At 34.3% G+C, this 23,035-nt stretch overlaps 3 protein-coding genes across 3 annotated transcripts; 2 read left to right on the forward strand and 1 right to left on the reverse strand.

Annotated features, from left to right (window-relative positions):
• The first annotated feature begins 11,754 nt into the window (after positions 1-11,754).
• Positions 11,755-14,895, forward strand: LOC129895513 (uncharacterized). Its single transcript, XM_055971235.1, has 2 exons — positions 11,755-11,943; positions 14,242-14,895. The coding sequence occupies exons 1-2, from the start codon at positions 11,841-11,843 to the stop codon at positions 14,637-14,639; spliced, it is 501 nt and encodes a 166-aa protein (XP_055827210.1). The 5' UTR covers positions 11,755-11,840; the 3' UTR covers positions 14,640-14,895.
• Positions 14,896-16,364: 1,469 nt separating this feature from the next.
• On the forward strand, positions 16,365-19,432 carry LOC129895257 (GDP-mannose transporter GONST3-like). The gene is made up of 2 exons (XM_055970940.1): positions 16,365-16,509; positions 17,950-19,432. The coding sequence occupies exon 2, from the start codon at positions 17,956-17,958 to the stop codon at positions 19,087-19,089; it is 1,134 nt and encodes a 377-aa protein (XP_055826915.1). The 5' UTR covers positions 16,365-16,509; positions 17,950-17,955; the 3' UTR covers positions 19,090-19,432.
• A 187-nt stretch (positions 19,433-19,619) lies between these two features.
• Positions 19,620-22,648, reverse strand: LOC129895259 (nucleoside diphosphate kinase 2, chloroplastic). Its single transcript, XM_055970941.1, has 7 exons — positions 22,305-22,648; positions 22,150-22,206; positions 21,980-22,066; positions 21,012-21,092; positions 20,753-20,865; positions 20,579-20,628; positions 19,620-20,067 (listed from the first exon to the last, which is right to left on the reverse strand). The coding sequence occupies exons 1-7, from the start codon at positions 22,545-22,547 to the stop codon at positions 20,000-20,002; spliced, it is 699 nt and encodes a 232-aa protein (XP_055826916.1). The 5' UTR covers positions 22,548-22,648; the 3' UTR covers positions 19,620-19,999.
• Between the last annotated feature and the right edge of the window lie 387 nt (positions 22,649-23,035).

Raw genomic sequence — 23,035 nt, forward strand, 5'->3', positions numbered from 1 at the left:
TATTGCTTATAAAAAAAGAAGGAAAAAAAAAGGTAGATATATATATGACTTATGAGAGTGACAAAGCATAAAAAAACTAGGGTCAGTTGGAACATGCTCACATGGCTTTGCACATGGGATTTCATGATTTCGAACTTCAAGTACTTATTGACTAAATATACAAATCCCCACAAAAAAACAAGTTTCTTTTCTTCAATTACTAGAGTTTAGTTAGATTCCAAAGATATAATGTATGTATTACTAGTAATTAATTATTTATCCACACTATTTAGGAATATGATGGTACAAAAATAATGTTTCCCTAGCTACTTATTAAAGAATCATCCAACGATTAGGAATATGAAGCTTTGATTAATTTTAGTTTTGCTAACTAAGATAATTAATTATCAGACAAATACATTATATATATGAAGTTGATTCTACCTAACTATGATTGGATAGTCAAGGAGTATCCAATGCTAAATATGACCAAAATTTTCCAGTTGAGTTTAATCGTTCTAAGTACTTAGCTTGAACAAAGTAGTATTTAGTTTCTAATTGTAATTGATTAGGGATCAGCCATTTAATTATTGCTGCATTATGAGCAACAAGACCATCAGCGCATCTTTATATTCGGCATGTGCAAAAATAGTTGCCTATTTGTGTCTAGTCTTGGATTTTCAAAAACCAAATCCTATTGGAGCGTCACTATCAAATGGATCCTGCAGTGCATGATTCAAATTTAATTGAGGCATGCGGGCTATGGACACGAGTGGGAAACCAAAAAAAACAAACCAAACAATGTGATAATTATGTGGTTTAGTTGATGAGTGATGTTCTACTCTCTTAATCAAAATGTCTAAATTTCAAGTTCTTGGTATGGAAAAATCTTTGGTAGAGAGCTATCTCTGAATGGTTCTTATCCGACTAGACTTCGGTTGGGTTTAATTGATAGGTTGAATGGGAAATAGAGAAAAAAAGAAGTGGAGGGAAAAATGAGTTGTTCCCTCTTGCTTTATGAAATAAGCATTTGTCCCACATAGGTGATGGAAAGAAAAGATTTTCTATTTAAAAGTAGAAGCACCCCTTCATGTTGCTAAAGAATCGAGAAAAAGGTCTCCCCTCGCGTCGTCGTCGTCGTCGCTCAGCTCAGCTTTGAATTTGGTCAATGATAATTTTTTTGGACCAAATTTCCTTTAATTATAATTAATTAATTAATTAAAAATTTTGATCCGTGACCCGACCCGTTTTTTTCTTTTTTAGGATCCATAAAACTCCACAAGATTTAACATTATCACAGTCACATTATATTGAAAAGATACTTGATAAGTTCAAGTATTCAAATTTCAATGTTGCAAAAACTTCAATTGATGTTAGTTTTGCACTTCAAAAGAAAGAAGGTGAAAGTGACTCACAATTGGACTATGCACGAGTTTTGGAAAGTTTGATGTATATTATGAATTGTACACGACCAGATATAGCATGTGTTGTTAGCAAGCTGTGTCGATTCACGAGTAATCCCAATTAAACTCATTGGATGGAAATGAAATGAGTCTTGGGGGTATTTGAAACACACCAAAAACTATGCTTTGCATTATAATAAATATCCCGCAGTAATTGAGGGATAAGTGATGCAAACTGGATCACCGGATCATCCGAAGTTAAATCCCCAAGTAGATATGTTTTCACCGTTGGTGGAGGAGCAGTGTCTTGAAAATTATCAGAACAGACATGCATCGTCAGCTCTATAATGAAATATGAATTTATAGCTTTAGACAAGCCCGGTGAAGAAACTGAATAGCTTCGAAATTTCTTGGAAGATATTTCATTTTGGCCCAAACCTTCCACACCTATATGTATACATTGTGATAGCCAAGCGGCGATAGGTAGGGCAGGAAGCGTTATGTATAATGGAAAATCGCGTCACATTCGACGGCGACATAATACTGTTAGACAACTACTCTCTAGTGGTGTTATCATTATTGATTACGTAAAGTCAAGAGATAACGTATCGGATCCACTAACAAAAGGCCTATCTAAAGAGGCTGTTGAAAGATCATTAAGGGGAATGGGGTTAAGGCCTAAGACAAGTCATCATGGCGGTAACTTTACTTAGTAGACTGGAGATTCCAAGAACTAGGTTCAAAGAGATCAAACAAAGTTATGAATGGCGGTTCTACATTATCAAATAACTCAACCTAGTCTCGTGATGATGATAATGTTCAGAAATAAGGAAAAAACCTTAAGGCTTTTTAATGAGTTAATAAAGTATTAAAATATTTTTTTAATAATTATCTAAGTCTGGCAGAAAATGACCAGATAGTGTGTCTATAGGACTACACGTTTAGAAATCACCTATGTGAGTGTGAAGTATAAACCGTTTTAAGGGGAATGACAATAAAAGTCCATTCTCTATGCATTCAAGAAACCGGACGGTGTTCATGGTTGAAACGAACACAACCGTGAGAACCGTAGATGGTTAAGGGTTAATTGTGTGACTTATGTTGTCTAGTTATACAAAAAAGTTCGACGGTTCAAAGATATCGCATCTACCGATTGATCGAGTATATCCTATATAAGTTCACTATGAAAAGTTCAAAGGTAAACCTACTTATCCAGATGCAATTAATCTCGGCTTGTATATCACACACTTATCCGTGCATTCCTTTATCTTATAGCCATTCCTCATTCATGTGGGGGATTGTTGGGTTTAATTGATAGGTTGAATGGGAAATGGAGGGAAAAATATGTGGAGAAAAAAATGAGTTGTTCCCTCTTGTTTTATGAAATAAACATTTGCCCCACATAAGTAGTGGAAAGAAAAGGTCTCCTACTTAAAAGTAGAAGCACTCCTTCATGTTGCTAAAGGGTCTCCTCGCACGTCGTCGTCGTCGTCACTCGGCTCGACTTTGAATTTGAATTTGAATTTGGTCAAATAATTTGATTGATAATCTTTTTGGACCAAATTTCCTTTAATTGTAATTAATTATTATTTATTTAATTAATTAATTAAAAATCCCTGACCCGTGACCCGACCCGTTTCTTCCTTTCCTGGATTAATTTAAATATTTCCTTTCGAAAGGTTGCAACCTTTTCTGAAAAGTTGCAAACCTTTTTCCAACAGGCAGAATTTTCTGAAAGATTGCAACCTTTTCTGAAAAGTTGCAAACATGCTATATATTTCTGTTGATCTTCAGAATTGTTCCTTACGATTTTTTTTTGACAATAATCTTCTTCTTCTTTTCTGCACTTCTTAAAAAAAATCGTGTGATATACTGCCTTCGATTGATTCGCAGTCAACTTAATTTGTTGTACCGCTATTTTTGGTGAGTAATTCGTTTTATCCTAGGAGGAAAAATTCCAAAAACTTCGGGTACGTTGAGGGGATAATTTTTCCTTAAGGACACACTGTGCATTCAGTGGGATCGATTTTTGTTCTTATATAATTTTTCAGATACTGTTCTTATTTTCAATTTCTGTCTTTTATTTTCAAAAATTATTGTTACTGTTTCAACGTTTTACAATACAGATTACTATCAAATTTAAATTAGTCAGATTCCAATACATGTATAGGATATCAAAATATACAACAACAACACACCTCGTAAATCCCACCAGTGAGATTCGAGGGGGTAGAATGTTACCACTACATCATGAAGATAGGGAGACTGTTTTCGAAAAACCCTCAGTTAGATATCAGAATATGCGTAACAAAAAATAATTTTCAAAATATAGACGCATATTATATAGAAGAATATATATAACATAGACCCATGTACACACATGTTTTTTTTACTGAAAGAAAAGAAACCAATGTACTCATTATATTAGTGGCTTAAGTAAATCACTTAATTGCTCGACCAAACTTATTAAAATGTTTAAAATTGACCCTCCATTCTTTTCGTCGAGAGTTGTAAGGTCTCAGATTTAAATTTTTGCAGAGATAATCACACTAGGTGATTCTTTCCAACTGTTCCATCCTTGATGGACAAAGTTATATGATACTTATTCCTGGTGAAAAGTGAACGGTATCCCATGAAATTAGTTGAGGTGCGCGAAAATTGCAAGCCCTACCATAAAAAGAATCAATATCACCCCTTTTATAGCCATTTGTAAGCTAAACCCAAAGAGAAACTTGGATGTTATACTTAATTAGCTTCACTGCATGCACTGACTTTGGTCAATATCTCTAATATATTAGATCTCTATTCATAACCAAAAGAAAAAGGTTTAAAAAAAAGTAATTACTAATTAAAGCAGATGGAAGAGTAAAGAAAAGTAGCTGGGTGTTGGTGATTCCTCCCTCCTTGTTATGTTTGAATTATATTATATGATACTATATAAAAGGTAGTCAGGTAAAATGATTATTAATGTTGTGACCACATGAATAACCATGCATATAGACAATATATATATTCACAGACTTTAACCTTTCTCTCAACCATCTTTTTCTACTTTTTTTTTTGCAAGGCTGGCTTTGGTGGTATATAAGGTTTTGAAAATTGTGGGCTCTAAAATAAAGTTTATCATTATGTATACTTTTTCTGGGAAAGATCTGAAGTTGGATAGAACATAAACAGGTAAAACTTTTCCTTCCATCTAGGGTAAATACAAGGAAAGGAGCCCTTCTGTTTCAATTTATACGACATAATTCGAATTTTGAAGGTTAAATTTTTTATTACTGTAAATTCAAATTATAATCTATTTTTGAAAAATAATTTAAAATTTTAAAATGCTCAAAGAGCATATAAATAAATCATTTTTTTCTTTGACTCTCGAAATAGCGAAGAGTGTTAGATAAATTGTCACAAAGAAAATAGTACAATAGGGGCACAACTACAATTTGGCTTACAAATTCAGCAAAATTCAATAAATTTTTCCCATACATTATATATATATTAGAAATTACAAGGACTTAATATTGCATTTTTGCTTACGGATTAGGCAGGAGTTATTAATTTTTAATATCAGATCATGTATAAATAATTACGTACCTTTTATTGCAAGTAATAACCTGACATGATAGCTAGTGTAAAAACATTAAATACGTGAATATTAGTGCACAATTTTAAGTTTAACTGAATGATTGTGCAATTTTTTAAAATACCTGAGGCGTAATTTGACTAGTTCTAACATGTTATACACTCTTTTTAAAGCTATTTATCAATAATATATAGTGTAAACATATTTATATGTAGTTAGTTTTTAAATAATTTGATTTATCTAAAACATTATTGAAAAAACTGTACAATTTTGACTGTCCTTTATTCATTACCCCAAGAGAGAATATATATGTGATACAATATTGAAATAAGGAAACTAAATATCTCTTTAATATGCTATTAAATATATAAAGAATTATATGATAATTATTTTCCTACAAATATGCTATCAAATATATAAAAAAATTATATGGTAATTATTTCCCTATAAATATGCTACCAAATATTATACTGCAATAATTATCATTATTATTAGTCGATAAAATTTCGAACTTGGATTAGTGATATAATACAACATTGGCAAATGACAGACATGTCGGGTAACTCATCCAACGGAAGAAATCATTTTTCAAAATTTGAAATTATTGGGACCACTAAAGTACGAATTATTCACATGGGAGTTTGGGAAAGGCCATAATCTCACTATTTTTATGTCTAGGTAATATGTACCCATAAGACTTTTACTTAATTATTCACGATTATAAATCTCATATTTTATAAATAAATAAAAAAGGATTGTTTAAATGATAAATGTTTTAATCTTATTGATATGAATTCGATGATCATCAGGTAGCAGCAAAAAAGGTGAACTCTTGAGAAGGGGTTTAAAAAATACATATAGGTATCGATAAAACTTCTTACTATATATGATAACTTAAGCTTGTAGGTTAATACACCATTTTTCAAAAAGATAAATCGACGTAAATAATCGTCCATCATAACAATATTCAATAAATATATATTAATGTATGATATACTTGACTAGTTAGCTAATACAATTATTTTTAACCCACCAATCAAATATGTAACTTGCCCCCGCAAATAACCCATCTTTACTATTCTATCCACCTCTATTCATGTTACTTTAATTCATAATTAAATAATTCAGATAAGAGAGTCAAGTGTTGGTGGAGGCTATATATATAGAGAGAGTGCATCAAAGTTTATTCTCATGCACATTTTTATCTCTCTCCTTAATACACATATATATCTTTCTCCTCTCTCCTCAGAAAATTTAAAAAAAAAATCAAAAATATATAAGTAATTTTTTTTTTGTTTGTCAAATGGTGTCAAGAGTAGAAGCAGCAGAGGTGAAAAGTAGTAGTTATCAATTGGTGCAAAAACAGATTATAATGCAATGTAAGAAAGGGAAAACAAACAAGTTCAAAAGGAGTAGTTCCAATGTTGAAGAAGATGGTGCTTCTGCTGCTATTCTCTTGCTTGCTTGTATTGCTTGCACTACTACTACCTCTTCTTATCTATAAAATTTGTTACGATCGAAATAATCAAGTCTCATTTTCGATCAATATCTTAGCTATAAAATTTGTGATATTAGCTTCTTAATTCGTATCAACGTTTAATTAATGTGAGATTTTTTGTACAGTGTAGCTATTAATTAAGTTTCCATCTGCTATTAGTAGTATATATATGTTCTCTCAAAAGTTTTTAAATATTTAGAGTATGAAATAGAATTAATTAAATCCTTTTAATTTCTGTGTAAGTACTCACTTGCTAGCTCTTTCACACCTCTTTATTATTACCGATCGAGATTTCGTTGTGATAAAGCGCAAAATGTGAAGAGCAAGGGTCGTTTGGTACGTGGAATAAGGATAATAATTTTAGGATATAATGTAAGATTAACTTTATTCTATATTTGGTTTAAGATAGTAGTTAACTTCGAAATTATTTTATTCTACCTTTTGTACTAAAATGGTGGATTACTATCCCATATAAAAGATGAAATTAAATAATCTCATAAAATATTTTTATTTATCTCCTTTAGCGAACCAAACGACCTTGAGATAGGGATAGTAATCCCAAAATATTATCCCATGGAATTAGTTTATCATGTGTGATAATAAATATTATTTAGTGTTAGTATTATTTTATTCTATTATTTTAATATAAATGATGAAATAAATTATTTAATGTAAAAAATAAAATAAAATAATATGATGAAATATCTATCTATTATCCCATCTCACCAATCAAAGTAGTCTAGAGATGGTTTGGATCAGTACTCCAAAAACTCATTGAACCATCCAATTGAGAGTTGAAATACTTTACTATTATTCATGTTTGTGAGGCAGGATATTTAAAATGACATATAATACTAATATAATTCGTACAATAAAGAGCAGTGTAATGGGGACAAATTAAAGTGCCACATTAAAAGATGCCCAAATAGATTAAGATCAACATGTGGGGGTCATGTATTTCAACTTGAGTCCAATTATTTGATGCTATTTTGAGGCCTTATTAATGACCAGTAGATAATAGGTATTGCTATTTCAAATTCTCAGAATAATGACAATTAGAGCCACCTCGATTTCGAAATTTCTAACACATCAAACACTATTTTGAAATTTGAATATAAATGTCAAATAATAGAATTGAATTGATGAAAATAGGAGGGCTTGTGTTATTACTCATGAACACGAAGTTAATTAATTGGGGGGGGGGGGGGGGGGGGCTTATTAATTTATAAGTGAGTTTAAATGGTGAATTTCATTTTTTCCAGCAGAATACCTCGAAATTCCTTTAAGTTGACATGTTTTATTCTGTGCAATGTGTATTTTTGCAATTGTACATTTCTTTCCTTTTTTTGGTCCATTTAAAAAAAAATTGACTTGAACTTATTATTTTTAGTCGAATAATTTTTTTAGCCAAAATAATATTGTTTCAATTATGTGTTTTTATTTATTTAAATGCAATGAATCTTTATTTTAATTATGTATTTTTTTCATATTAAAACTATAGAAAATTGTCATAGATTCAATTTTTAGCCAAATCTAAAAGTTTTATCAAAAATAGTAGAGTCCCAACAGTGTTTTCCATTTTATTTATTCTTTAAATGCAATAATAATTTATTTCAATTATACATTTATTCATTACTTTTAGCTTAATAGCAAATACAACATAAATAATGGAATTTCCGCCAAGTTTACGAATTTAGCCAGAAAAAGATAATTCAAAAAAAAAATTACAAAATTTTGAAAGATAATAGAACACATTCATGCAAAAAAAATAATATCTCATGTGGCAACACGTGTATCTCACTCCATCAGGTGAGATTGGTGAATGCCACTCGTTTCCATGAGGGTAATTAAGACTGAGTAATATTTATATATGTTTTGAATAAAAATATATCAAGTTTAGATCAATGTAGTTTATCTTTATTTTTTTACCAAACTATTGTATGTCTAACACTTCAAATATTTAGATCAGATACAGGTGTGAAATAAGAAATTGTTAAGTTAAATTTCAGATAAAAATATCTTAAATTTGTGTTTACGATGCCAAACTTCAAACAAAAATGATTAAAGTTTGGAACAGCCAAGTCAAATATTACACAAAGTTGTATGAAGAATTTTCTTGTTTACAAATTATTTGATGTTTTGCTATAACAAGCCTAACTTCATATCTATTTTTTTTGAAAAAATTACTTAGATGATCATGTTTTAATAAATAATTACTGATTTTAGCGATATTTTTTTATTTATTATCATCTACAGCAATACATAACAATATTATGATAAATTTGTCATGTATTAAAAGTGAATTATGCATGCAATATAAATGTATTATAAGTATTTAAAAATATTTTATGTTTGTTTGGTAAGAAATCGACACAATGTATTATAACTATATTAAAGTGTGTGATAAATATATTATCCGTGAATAAAAATTGTATTTTATGTGTTTTATAAATTATTCTCGCTAATATGTATTAAAACTGTATTATAAATGTATTATAAGTGTCTATTGAAAAAAATATTATTGTTATAAATGATAAATATTTTCTTAATATAGTATATTTACGTAAGCTCTTGATGATGGATTTAGGTATCAAAATGACGAGGAAGAGGAGGGGCGGGGATGACCGACCTAGGATCAGATGGGGGAGTTTTACCACGGCTAGTGCCCTGGAGATGGGAGAGAAATTGAAGGATAATGGGGGCCTGGGATAGTAGCGGGGATGCGAACAGTATGTGGGATATAACGGCTAGTTGTATTAGAGTTGTAGCAAGGAAAGTGTTGGGAGTCTCGACAGGTAGTTGTAGTCGGCATCGAGGGGACTGGTGGTGGAATGTAGAAGTACAAGGGAAGGTGGAAGCAAAGAAGATGGCGTATGCGAAGTTGATAGAAAGCAAGGATGAGGTAGAGAAGTGGACGAATGGGGAACTTTATAAGATAGCGAGGAAGGAGGCGAAGTCGCCGATTTCGATGGCAAAAGTGGCAGCTTTTGAACGCCTTTATGCTGAATTAGAAAAAAAAGGCGGGGATAGAAAATTGTTCAGCCTAGCCAGGGCGCGGGAGAGAAGGGCACACGATATGGATCAAGTGAAGCGCATTAAGGACGAGCATGAAAAAGTATTAGTATATGAGACCCTCATTAAACAGAGATGGCAGACCTACTTCCATAAACTCTTGAATAAAGAAGGGGACAGAGAGATTGTGTTGGGAGATTTGGAACATACAGAGAGGCATCACGATTTTGGGGGTTGCAGGAGTATTACGGTCGAGGAGGTTAAGGGTGTTGTTCGTAGGATGCGCTGAGGAAGAGCAACTGGACCTGATGAGATTCTTGTGGAATTTTGGAAGAGCGCGGGCTCGGTAGATTTGGAGTGGCTGACTAGGTTATTTAATGTCATCTTTACGATGACAACGATGCCCGAAGAATGGAGGTCGAATGTAATGATCCCTCTATACAAAAATAAGGGGGATATCCAGAGTTGCAACAACTATAGAGGTATCAAGCTTCTAAGTTATACTATGAAAGTGTGGAAAAAGTGGTGAAGATGAGGGTGAGGAGAGGCATTTCTATTTATAGTTCAGATTTATGCCGGAACGCTCAACTACAGAAGTCATCCAACTTACGAGGAGACTGGTGGAGCAGTATAGGAAGAGGAAGAGGGACTTGCCTATGGTATTCATCGATATAGAAAAGGCCTACGATAAAGTGCCACGAGAGATACTATGGAGATGTTTAGAGGCTAAAGGTGTACCTGTGACATACAGTAGAGTGATCAAGGACATGTATGAAGGTGCCAAAACCAGGGTAAGGACAGTCGGAGGGGACTCAGAGCACTTTCTAGTTGTGATGGGGTTGCATCAAGGATCAGCTCTTAGTCCGTTTTTATTTGCCTTGGTGATGGATGGATTAACGCGATAAACTCAAGGTGAGGTGCCATGGTGTATACTTTTCGCGGACGACATAGTCTTGATCAATGAGACTCGTAGCGGAGTTAACGATAAGCTAGAGGATTGGAGACATACCTTGGAGTTTAAAGGGTTTACGTTGAGTACGTCTAAGACAGAATACTTAGAGTGCAAGTTCAGTGAGATACCTCAGGAGGTTGGCGCGGAAGTTAGGCTTGGTGACTAGGCCATCCAAAAGAAAAGTAGTTTCAAGTACCTTGGGTCTATCATGCAAGGCAGTGGGGAGATTAACGATGATGTCACACATCGTATAGGGGCAGAGTGAATGAAATGGAGGCTCATTTACGGTGTGCTATGTGACAAGAAGGTGCCACCATAACTTAAGGGCAAGTTCTACAAAGTAGTGGTTAGACCGGCTATGTTATATGGGGCGGAGTGTTGGCCAGTTAAGGTCTCTCATGTCCAAAAGATGAAAGTTGCCGACATGAGAATGTTAAGATGGATGTGTGGGCATACCAGGAGCGACAAGATTAGAAATGAGGTTATTCGGGATAAGGTAGAAGTGGCCTCGGTGGAAGACAAAATGCGGAAAATGCGACTAAGATGGTTTGAACATGTGAAGAGGAGAGACACAGATGCCCTAGTGCAGAGGTGTGAGAGATTAGCCATGGATGATTTCAGAAAAGATAGGGGTAGGCCGAAGAAATATTAGGGAGAGGTGATTAGACAGGACATGACGCAGTTACAACTTACCGAGGACATGGCCTAAGATAGGAGGCTGTGGAGGACCCACATTAGGGTAGAAGGCTAGTTCATAGTCTCGTTATTCTTTCTTATTAGTAGGCGCATTAGCGCACCATAATTTCTTGTGGTCTGATTTCTGTTATTATCTATTACTTTTTGTACTTTGATTGCTCTATTTTATCTGTTTTGCTTTCCCATATCGCTTTGAACTTCTTATCCTTATCTGACCTCTTTTATGCTTTTACTGAGTCGAGGGTATTTCAGAAACAACCGTCCTATCTTGGTAGGAGTAAGGTCTGCGTACACTTTATCTTCCCCAGACCCCACGTTGTGGGATTTCACCGGATTGTTGTTATTGTTGTAATATATTTACATAAGTTTCCCATTATTTTTTTCTAGAATTTCAATGCTATAGGCTTATAAATAAATTGATTTTAAAGTAGCTAAACTTATAAACATGCTATACCGTAAATGGGAGTCATAATGGCTATTTGTGCACTTCGGCCGTCGAAGGCTCAGCTAGGCCCAAATCACATTTTCGTCTTCAAATGAGTATTAGGTCCTTTATTTGGCCCAAATATTTTTACGAAGGAATTTAAGCCCATATCCTTTTTTTTCACTTCCCGCTAATCTATCTTCATTTTGTTTTTGCCGCCAAGTAGATTTGGGTTCCTTATTTGGGAAGTTTCTCAAAATCTGTACAGAGAGAGAGAGGAGAGTGAGAGGGGGAGAATGCTGGGAAGAGTAAGACGATCGACGATCAGCTCACTGGAGCAATTGGAGTTGGAGAGGCCATCGTCGAAGCTCATCAAAGCTGACTCTCTCTCCATCTATGGTACTCATTTTCTTCTCGTTCTTTGCAAATCATTTGGTATCTTTTCTGTCTTCTGCAATTGTAATTTCTTGATTCATAAGTAGCTAAATAAGAATTGAAGAATAGATCTAATAATACCTGATGTGCCGGTGAGAAAGCTGGGCAGCAGCTACGTATGCCTCATCAGTGTAGATGTTTGATCATTATTGGGAATTGTTAAATGGGTTATCGTATTGTTGTGAGAAGCCTAACATTATATATGTTGTCAATGAATTGATTTTGTAGAATGTGCAGAAGACGATAGATTCCTTTTCATATGAATCTCCAAATTCCCAAATTTTTGTATTCAAATACCATAACTTGATATTCTGAGAAAATAACTTTCAATTACTAGAGAATAAAATCAACTAAAATTCAGGATAAAATTACTTTGAACGTCAGTGACAATGAGTACCCTAAGATTCAAGAGATAATTGCTTTTAGCAAAGGTCCGTAGGAGGACAACTATCAATATTAGCTGATTGGTGACGAGGATCATATAGTTTGAGAGCTGGATCGAGTTTTTAAAGTGTGGTTATGGCGGAACGGAATGTGCTCATATGAGCTACTGAGGAGTAGCAATGATAATCTTAAGATTGATCTGCCTTAAAGTGATCAAAGAAGTTTATATTATAGCAATTTCATAAATGAAAGGAGTGAAGCAAAATAGAAACTCTTGGTCAGGGAGAGCTCAACAAGGTCGAAACCAAGATGATGGATATTCCAAAGAAGATTGAGAGACTGCTAGAGCTAATCAAAGACACCCAGGATGGGACTAATTTCACTCAGTTAGGCCAATGAGTATCTAATTAGTTAGTGTTTCAACTTTTAATATCTGTTCATTTGAAGCCATGCTAAAAGAAGGTTTTATGACTCCTTGTAGTAGAAAGTGAATGTCTCCTTGGTATGCCATTTAAATTTTGTAGCTGAGTATACTAGCTGTAGATTTATTAGTAGAAGTAGATACATGGAATTAAATCAAACTCATATGCTCCAACATAATGAATGAGGATGACCCTAGAAGGCAATTATCATGTGGTTGTACATCTCTAGCATGAGGAATGAGAAATCAAGTTCTAGTATTATCTCAGGTTACTGTCCGAGCCTCGGTCTGTGTCAAGTGTGAAACTACTGAAGTAGTTGTATTCTTGCCAATAAAATAGTAAATACAGGAAACTCCATTCACTTGTGTTGCCTCACTATATTTATGAAGCCTTGCAGGAAAATCTAACTAAAGCATAAATGTTGGTATGATTAGACTCACTAAGGACTTTCAAATTTCACTATAAAGTGTACGTCATGGTTTTGGGACAGACAGATCATGTACGCAACCTAATCATCTTGCCTATTTCATTGATAACTAAACTTTAAAATGATGGTTCAGGTTGCTTCTGAGTTTTGCTAAGAGCATCTAATGGTCTCGATGATCATTTGGATTTTATAAATATGGATTCAATTTACTCCCTTTGGCCTATATATAATGGTTGCAGCTGCAAATAAAAAATCATTTGTTCAAGTACTACAAATAAATCAATCAGTCAAGTGCAGCTGCAAATAAATGTCTAAATTTTCCTGAAACATTAAGTTTGAACTTTGAGGTATATCTTATACTACTTCCCTAATGGTTATCATGCTTTTGGGTTTCCCTTCTCAATGAAGCATTCTTTCTCTTCTATTTTCAGAAAAACCAAATAACTAACTTTTTCTACCACATACTCCTTTTGTCTATTTTAAACAATACACCTGACCTCTGATCTTTATCATTATAGTCAAGAATATGAATTTCAATTTGGAAGGGAGGGGCTTTGTATAAAGTTATGAATGAATGCTTTTCATTGGAGGAAGCTTTTACCCCTGTGGCCTTAGCCTTCTCTGCCAGCTTGTTTCGTTGTCATATTATTTTCCTCTTCCAGCTTTTAGTTCTACGATGATCCTTTATGTCATGCTGTCAAAAGTAGTGCAGCTTGTCAAGCTTCATGTTTGATTGATGATGAAATAGCATTCAAGGTAAACATGCAAGAAACAAAATTCAGTTTTAGCATATCCTAGGTTTTCATATAATCTGCCTATTCTCCAATTTGCTATTTGTATTAGTTCTATAGCACTTCCTCAGATTCAAGAAATCACATTGGTATTGGAAATAAGAATCCCAGTCTTGTTTCTACCTCAATTCTTTAATAACGGAGTATGCCATAGGTAAAGAGCAGATATACATCAATACATGTACAAGCTGAATACTTAAAATTTAGTAGTTGATAAGTTTTTCCCCTTCTAATGCAGAGGCCACCCTTATGAAGCTACGGGAAGGCTCTAGACGAGATACAAGCTTTCCTGCAGAGAGTTCAGTAGATGGAAATATATGTTGCAGTACTTCAGGAGGTTCACCCAGAGAGGAGGCGTCAATAACTGATACTTATTCTTCCAGGGAATATCTTGAAGATACTAGTAGTTGTCAGCCCACAGGTTCCTTGAAAGAGACAAAGAAGACCAACTTCTCACTTGCTTACATGTTTTCCAGGTATAAAAGTTCTCAGTGTGCTGGAGGCATAAATGAGGAGGATGCAATGGATGTAGAAGATAATACTTGTTCTGCAAACTCTTCACTTAGTCCTCACAATTCTCAGTTGATGAGCAGCTCAGTACAGTCCACAATACAGGAACACATTTGTTCCCAATGATTTGAGTTTGGATTATGGCTCAATTCTTCTACTTGTTGCATTGCCGTCATGGTGGTCTCTATTGTCATCTTGTATTTTCTATTTATTGTTGTGCAAGAGTTGTTTATAAATGATGGATGAGTAGAGCCAATTCTTCAAATGATGTAATTTAGTTCTTTATCTCCATCTTAGTTAACCAAAAAAGATGCAACTTCGAGCAATGTTGGATTGTTGGTCAAATTTCAATAAGTTTGAGCTTGATAGTTTCGAACCTAAAGTACACAACAAATTCATTTGAATTTGTTGGCAGCAGCAATATTGTGGTCAATTTAACTTTCGATTTTGCTAAGAGATTGTAACACCAAGTCTATCCAGCAAAATCCTGTATTGAAATCTTTGTCACAAGCATTGGACTATTGAAACTTAATTTTCTTTTGAGTTAACTTAATTAGTGGCAATACAAAGGTAGAGAATCTCTCAAACAAACTTTGTAGCAGCTAGCAAAACCCAAAAAAACTTTGGAATACAATCGGCTTTAGCCTTGATCATATTTTTTATGTTTATTTTTGATAAAATATTAAATTATGGTTTTGTTGATAAAAGAAAAAGAAGAAAGAAGCTAGACTTTTGAGTTATCTATTTGAGGATATAAGACACAAGTTTTAAAAATTGGGTAAAAGGGACTCTAGTATAATTAGGTATTAATGGGTTATGCTAATTTAAAAAAGAATATTTTTATACACCCCAAAGTTTTGCTTTTTACAAATAGATCCAACATATAAGAGGGTTGTAAAAAACACCTAAACAACTTAGGGTTGTTTAAATATCTTCTGGTTGTTTGAACTAAACAACTTTTGGTTGTTTAAACAACTTCTGGTTGTTTGAACTAAACAACTTAGGGTTGTTTAAATATCTTCTGATTGTTTGAACTAAACAACTTTTGGTTGTTTAAACAATTTTGGTTGTTTAAACAACTTCTGTTGTTTGAACTAAACAATTTAGGGTTGTTTAAATATCTTCTGGTTGTTTGAACTAAACAACTTTTGGTTGTTTAAATATCTTCTTGGTTGCTTGAACAACTCATGTTTATATAAACATTTACAACATATCCCCTCTTCTGTTCTCTTCTCTTTTCATCAAATTTTTAATATAATTTTCACAATCAAATCGGAGTGAAGAAAAAAATGAGAATGACAACATCCGAAGAAGAAGAAGATGAAAACGCATAAAGTTTAAAAAGAAAGGGAAAAACGGAGAAGAAAAAAAGTAAAGAAGTTAAGGAAGAAGAAGATGAAAGAAAAAGAAACAAGAGCGTTTAAAAAAATGAAGAAAAGAGAAGAGAAGAGAGGAGGGAAATGGAGAACAGAAGTTTTAAAAAATAGAGTAAAGAAAAGAGAAGAGAAGAGGAAAATAGAGAACATAAGTTTAAAAAAGTGGAATAAATGAATGAAAATTATGGTTTTATTAAAAAATTTTGATCTTTTAATTTTTACCCTAAACTTTTAAATATTCTAATTCAACCCCATCTCTTCATAATTAACATCTAATTAAATATTTATAATAAAAAAAATACAAATCCTCTATCCTACATTTCACTCTCAAAGGTCACTTTTACCTTATTTTCCCAAGAAGCTAAGTACATGTATTAAACTTGAGGGCTTATGTATTCTTTTGTGATAAGTCGAGGATTTATTTGTGACAATTTAAAAAGAAGCAAAGGGCTTAATAAATAATAACAATTAAAAATTACTTTCATTTTGCGTTATTACTCCATTCGTCCTTTTACTTCCATTGCGCTCTATTTCTCACTCTCCGGCGTATAAGAGCCACCGACAACTCCGCCGGGATCATTAGCGGCCACCGTCTTCCTCCTGTTTCGTGATCTTTAACGGTGAGTCTCTCTCTTCCTCCTCAAGCCCTAATTTTCGAGCTATACCCACGCATAATGCTCTTACACTGTCACGACCTATCGTCAATGCACCGGTCCAAATCCACCGTCATTGGCCTGTTCCATCGTCTTTTATATTTCTGTATTCATGTTAATCGATACCTAACCATTGTGGCTCCAAATTATTTTATGCTTTGATAAGTAAATATGGGAGGACACCTCAATTGAGTGTTTTGGATTTTCTGTCAATGACTAATATTGCCTAGTTAGGTTACAAATGAAGTGTAGTCCTCACTGAAGTAGCATTGGACTGAGTGCGGAAGGTTTAGTTTGTTTGGTTTTGTGCCTGACCAATTTACTTATTTACGCATTAGAGAAACTCATACCTTGAATGTTATCAGGGTGCAAAGTGGAGAGGGCCACTATTGACTCCTAGGAAAGGGGTTAGGGGTTGCTATATTTAGGTTACTGTCTAGAGAAAAAAAGTTGTTTTCACTTTACAGTGTATGGAAACCTCCCTCCCCCTTACTCCTTCCCAAATTATGGCTAAAATAGAGCTGTTTCTATTAAAGGCTTAAGATATGGAAAAATAAATTCTTATATTGTCCACTTATGGTTAACTAAAAGAAGAAAAACTGGACTAATTTTTTATTTATTTATAGAAGTAAAGTAACTTCTGAATTTTATGATCTTATATCTTTAGATATGTAGAATATACCAAAATACCCTTTAATCTTGTCGTTTTAAACATGTCATGTGGAAAGTTAGAATTAAAAAGTTGTCAAAAAGGAAAAGGCATTTTTTTTGAATTATACTTCAAAGGAAACTAAGACAAACAAATTGAAATGGGAGGAGTATTATTTTTTGATGAAGAAAGGAGTTTTATTTTAATAAATTAGATTTGTATGACAATATGATGATTGGATGTGATATGGAAAGAGGTAGATTTAAAATCACATGGAAGAAATTGTCTCAAAAGACCCACAATTTCTCGGAATCAATACGGAATGTAACTTAGAATAAAATACAATGGAATAAAGGATACATATAGAGATGATACCATCAGTGTCCATGAGGAGCTTCTTTAGTTTGGTTAAGAACTGTATGTCTGTCAGTCTGTGTAGGGATATGTGTGGAATTCAAAGAACCTATAGTTTTAGAAAGCTCCTAATTTGCCTTAATGACTAATTATTTATTGTAAAATAAAATGTGCCTAAAGAGTAGAATGGATAAAGAGGAGTCATACAGTTGGTCCCTACCAGTTCGAAATGGTTGATGCACATGACAAAATGATTGTTGGTGAATGCTTTGGCAAATTGACTTTTTCTTTTAAAGCAACAGGCTTAGGTTCTGCAGGCTTGCTTGTAAAAAAGAGAATATACTACTTTTTCATAAAACGTAGAAGATAATATACTAAGAAAATATATATTTTTGTTATTTTAGATATAAATGTCAAATGATGTGGAAAATCCTAAAGATGGAGATGCCAGGAAGTCTTCAGAGGCTTCTTCACCACCACCCAGTCTTCAATTGACTTGGTACGATGGCTTACTTCAGCAAGCATCAGTTTATGGAGTAGCTGCTGGGTACTGTCTATCAGCATCATTACTTTCCATCATTAACAAGTGGGCCGTCATGAAATTTCCTTACCCAGGGGCACTAACTGCTCTGCAGTATTTCACAAGTGCAGCTGGAGTCCTCATGTGCGGGTGGCTCAAGGTTATAGAACATGATAAGCTTGATCTTAAAACGATGTGGCGGTTTCTGCCAGCTGCAATTATATTTTATCTCTCTCTTTTTACAAACAGTGAGCTTCTCCTCCATGCCAATGTTGATACTTTTATTGTCTTCAGATCAGCTGTCCCCATCTTTGTTGCAATAGGAGAGACCCTCTACTTGCACCAACCATGGCCAGCAATTAAAACATGGGCGTCATTGGGTACAATCTTTGCTGGTAGCGTGCTCTATGTCACTACTGATTACCAGTTCACACTTACAGCTTATAGCTGGGCATTGGCTTACTTAGTGAGCATGTCCATTGATTTTGTTTATATCAAGCATGTAGTAATGACAATTGGCTTAAACACATGGGGTCTCGTGCTATACAACAATCTTGAGGCTTTGATGCTTTTTCCTATTGAGCTGCTTATAATGGGCGAACTGAAGAAAATAAAGCATGAAATTCAGGATGAGTCAGATTGGTACAGTTTTCAAGTGGTGTTACCCGTAGCCCTGTCGTGTTTGTTTGGTTTAGCCATCTCTTTCTTTGGATTTTCTTGCCGTAGAACAATATCTGCGACAGGCTTTACTGTTCTCGGCATAGTGAACAAATTATTGACAGTGGTGATAAATCTAATTATCTGGGATAAACACTCGACTCTTGTTGGAACAGTGGGACTCTTGATCTGCATGCTTGGTGGTGTTATGTACCAGCAATCCACGAGCAACAAGCCTAAGGCTGTGAAAGATGTAAATCCACAAGCAGCTGATGAGGAGCAACAAAAGCTTCTTGAAATGCAAAGTAGCATACAGAGAACTGAGAACGAGAAGCAAGCTACACAATCGGAAGATGAGAAGCAATAACATAGTCTGGGAAGAGTTCCCTTTTCATTCTTGTTAGTCAAAGATATTGTTGAAATTCAATTATACACTTGGTCAAAAACCCAATGCTGTCTGTCTTAACCGCCAAATTGTGTATGTAATCAGCTGCTAGTTATTTAGAGCAAATTTCACGAGGAAAAGGAGAGTGGATAGCTACATTTTATTCATGGGTATGAAGTCAGCTACCTTCAACTTTGCAAAAGTACATGTTAAGTTTATCTACTATAGTTTTGATTCATATTCAGTTAACTGATCTAGTTAGGTGTGACAGACTATTTGGATATGTTTTCCTACTCCTGTACCCAAACCAGTGACATGCTTCTTCCTAGTAATGTGTACACATTAGATGAATAATCTTCCTCAAGTATGGTTAGTAAAGTTACGTACATGCTAAACTTATCTTCATGGGAATTTGCATGTAAAAAGTTGTAATGTAGACAACTTATGTGAAACAAAAATGTAGCTTGTTATTCATATGTAAAGGAAAGACATCCTAATAGTCTATCACAATGTCGAACAAATATTTCATCTGAATTAGTTGTTCTATTGTCTATTTTGAATTGTTTCAAAATTGCGTTCACATGTCCAAAGTGAATCCAATTATCCACTGAATTCAAAGTTATTTAGTATACTATTATTTGGTACACGTAAATGGGTCGAATTTAATTCAAGAAGATGTTCAAGCTCTTCTAAGAAACCAGGAAACTTTTCTAATGAGCCCTTTAGAATTGCTATTGCTTGTATTCCAGCATTACAAACACATTTTTCTTTAAAGAAAAGTTGATTGCAATGGCAGAATGATAGTATCACAAAATTGAATTCATCGTTCTCCTGCAGATTGATGAAACTGAAACCTCCAAATCCTACAGATGAGTCATATCTCCATGAAACATTATTCCGTCAACCAAGGCTTTTGAGCTGGTGTCCATGAGCTAAGTTCACCTTCTTTAAACCAAAGAGCTGCACAAAAGGAAATAAATAGAGAGATTTAGGCAGTGAACTTGAGCATCATATCTCAGTAAAACAATGTTCTTTTCCTCCGTTTGTTCACACGGTGAGTTAATATGAACATGGTGCTGAAACTGCGTGAAACCCTCACAAGGGTTTATGCAGAAAGAACGGGCAACATTTTGAAAGTACAAAACCAAGAAAAGTATCATTCCTGAGTAGAAAAAGTATCTAGGTAAAAGCATCAAATGGCAATCTCAACACTGGGGATGATAACCCCAAAGTGAAGGTGGAGTGCATCATTGTCATCTTTTAACATTGTTGTGAACATAAGGTCAGCATCTGAACGATCCACATAAGGTTCCATATTTTTACTTATTCTCAAAGTCAAAGACATGGAAATTGAAGTCACTACTTTTAGACAGGTGATGACTCTATCAGGCAAACAAACATAGTGCGGAAGCCAGATTAAGTGATTTTACAAGCCACTCAACCTCTGATGTTGATTGAGCAAATATTTTACCTATTTCACGCTTGCCATTCTCAGGGCTATCACTTCCATGCACCACATTTCTGCAAACAGATTGTCATGGAAATCTAGTAAGTGATTGGCAATATTGAAAAGTTGGAAGTACAATGACTGCGTACTTATTGAACAATCAAGAGTAAACAAAACACTAATATCTGTTGTCCCAACCTTCCAGTTTGAACAGCAAGGTCTCCTCTGATTGTGCCTGGCTCGGCATTAAGAGGATTAGTTGCTCCTATTAGCTTGCGAGCAGATGCTACAACACCAATACCCTCCCAGGCCTTGCCAGAGATGGAATACAATCAAAGAAATTAGGAAGCTCGGCAGATTGCCAAAGATAATATATCATGTGAATCTCATTAGACTTTCATATAACTTGGTTTCAACTAGTAAATGATGGAAATGGGCTAAATGAAAAGAATCCTACCATACAGACAACAGGACCAGAGGTAATATAATCGATCAGCTTGGGGAAGAATGATTTGGATTGGAGGTCCTTGTAATGTTCCTGTCACAATTAAGAATTTCTGAGAAATTATACCAAAACTAAAAAAATTAACAGGAACAAAATACTAAAAATAGACTTGAGAAACGATTCATAACATTAACATAGTAATAGGATTCCTTTTTTTCTGATCGACAAAATAAACATAACCCAAATCTCTAGTTATTTGAAAGCAAACAAATAATTAAAAATAGAAAATCAATACAATCTTAATAGTGTATATGGAACTAATTGTCAGACCATCCATTAGCTACTGCTTTACAAGGATTCATCTTTATGTGAAGGTCCTACTTCTACTTTGTACAGGATCATGTTTCTTTGTCCTACTTCTACTTTGTACAGGATCATGTTTCTTTTTCCTACTTCTACTTTGTACAGGATCATGTTTCTTTGTCCTACTTCTACTTTGTACAGGATCATGTTTCTTTGTCCTACTTCTACTTTGTACAGGATCAATGTTTCTTTGTCCTACTTCTACTTTGTACAGGATCATGTTTCTTTACTTCCCATTACATTCATGCTTCTTTTTATTTCCCATTAGTCCAACCTATATGAAAATGTGACATGAATGTTGTTAAATATTAAACCCTCAAATCCAGATGCCTTATCAAAATTCATCTCATGGTTCCTACTTCCTACAAGTTGCACCATTTGAGAAGCGTAATTCTGTGAACATATTGAATACTCTAGAGGAAATTGCCTACAAAGCCCTTCGAATTCCAAGCCTTAAATGGGTGGGAGGGAGGTAAAAGAGGTTCCGCATGTGTATTTGTGTTGGAGGGTGGGAGGGGGGGGGGGGGGATTAGGGCATAAATAGAACTATAGAAATGTCAAGTAATGGCAAAAAAATGTGTAATTCACATCCAAGCTCAGTTCCAGAAAAGACAAACCTCTGCCAATTCTTTGGGGCATTGAAAAAGCTTCAATCCAGTTAGCTTGAACCCCTTTTTCTCAAATCTTGAAATAATCTCCCCAACCTATCACAATAAAACAAAAACTTAAACAAGAGCTAAAAAGAACGTTTTTTTTTTCTCTTTATAAAAAAAGGATGTTCTTTTACTAGTCCTCTTTGAACACCATCAGGCTTAATCATAATGTATGTCTCCTCCACTTCCTCCTGAAACAAGAAATTGACCCCAAGATACAATTGGGTAAGCAAAAGTTCAACTAAAAATGCACAATTCATATACAAATTAGAAGAGAGAGAAAACACACCATGGAGGCAACCAAGTGGGGAAGAAATATACGAGCTGTATGGTTCCTTTTGGATGCATGGGGAAGAAATTGGGTACTTGCAAAAAGATGAAATGCTGACTGAAATGCAGCTAAATTATGGTGTTTCTTGATGGGGTTAAGGATAAGCCTGCAAGAGGGTGCGCAGGATAAGCGACTGGTTTTGGAAGAAAGTAAAGAAGAAGAAACACAAGGACTTGCTCCTACAACGCTAAGACACTCCATTTTTCTCTCTCACTTTCGCCTCAGGTTCCTCTTCGGCACTAAATTGGTGCCACTCCTGAAAACTGAATTACCTAAATTACCCTCCTTGCCTACCGTTATCTTTTGCGAAAATTTTAGAGACCTCCCCTTATGTTTGGGCTCGTTTAATAAATTTATAGTGTTGTGAGTTTAATTCATTTCTATAATAGTCAAAAGTGGATGTTTTGCTTTGTGAATTGAGATACACTTGGAGGTTTCTTCTTTGATACAATGAGAATCTAGATTATTCGGGCTAGTGAATATTGAATACAAAATAATCATAGAAAAAAAACTTCTTTCTACCAATAGTTTGGGTTATCACTAGCATAGAGTTCATCCAAATTCAACTCTTTCCTAATTTAATAATAATCCATAAGTGAAAACGGCTAGGCCTAGGCCTCAATCTCAAATCGACTCGGTAATATAAAAAGCTTGATTAAACACAACTAAGTAATGGAGTTGGCTCGGTT

Source organism: Solanum dulcamara, chromosome 7, assembly GCF_947179165.1.
Source record: "Solanum dulcamara chromosome 7, daSolDulc1.2, whole genome shotgun sequence".
Taxonomy (NCBI): Eukaryota; Viridiplantae; Streptophyta; class Magnoliopsida; order Solanales; family Solanaceae; genus Solanum; species Solanum dulcamara.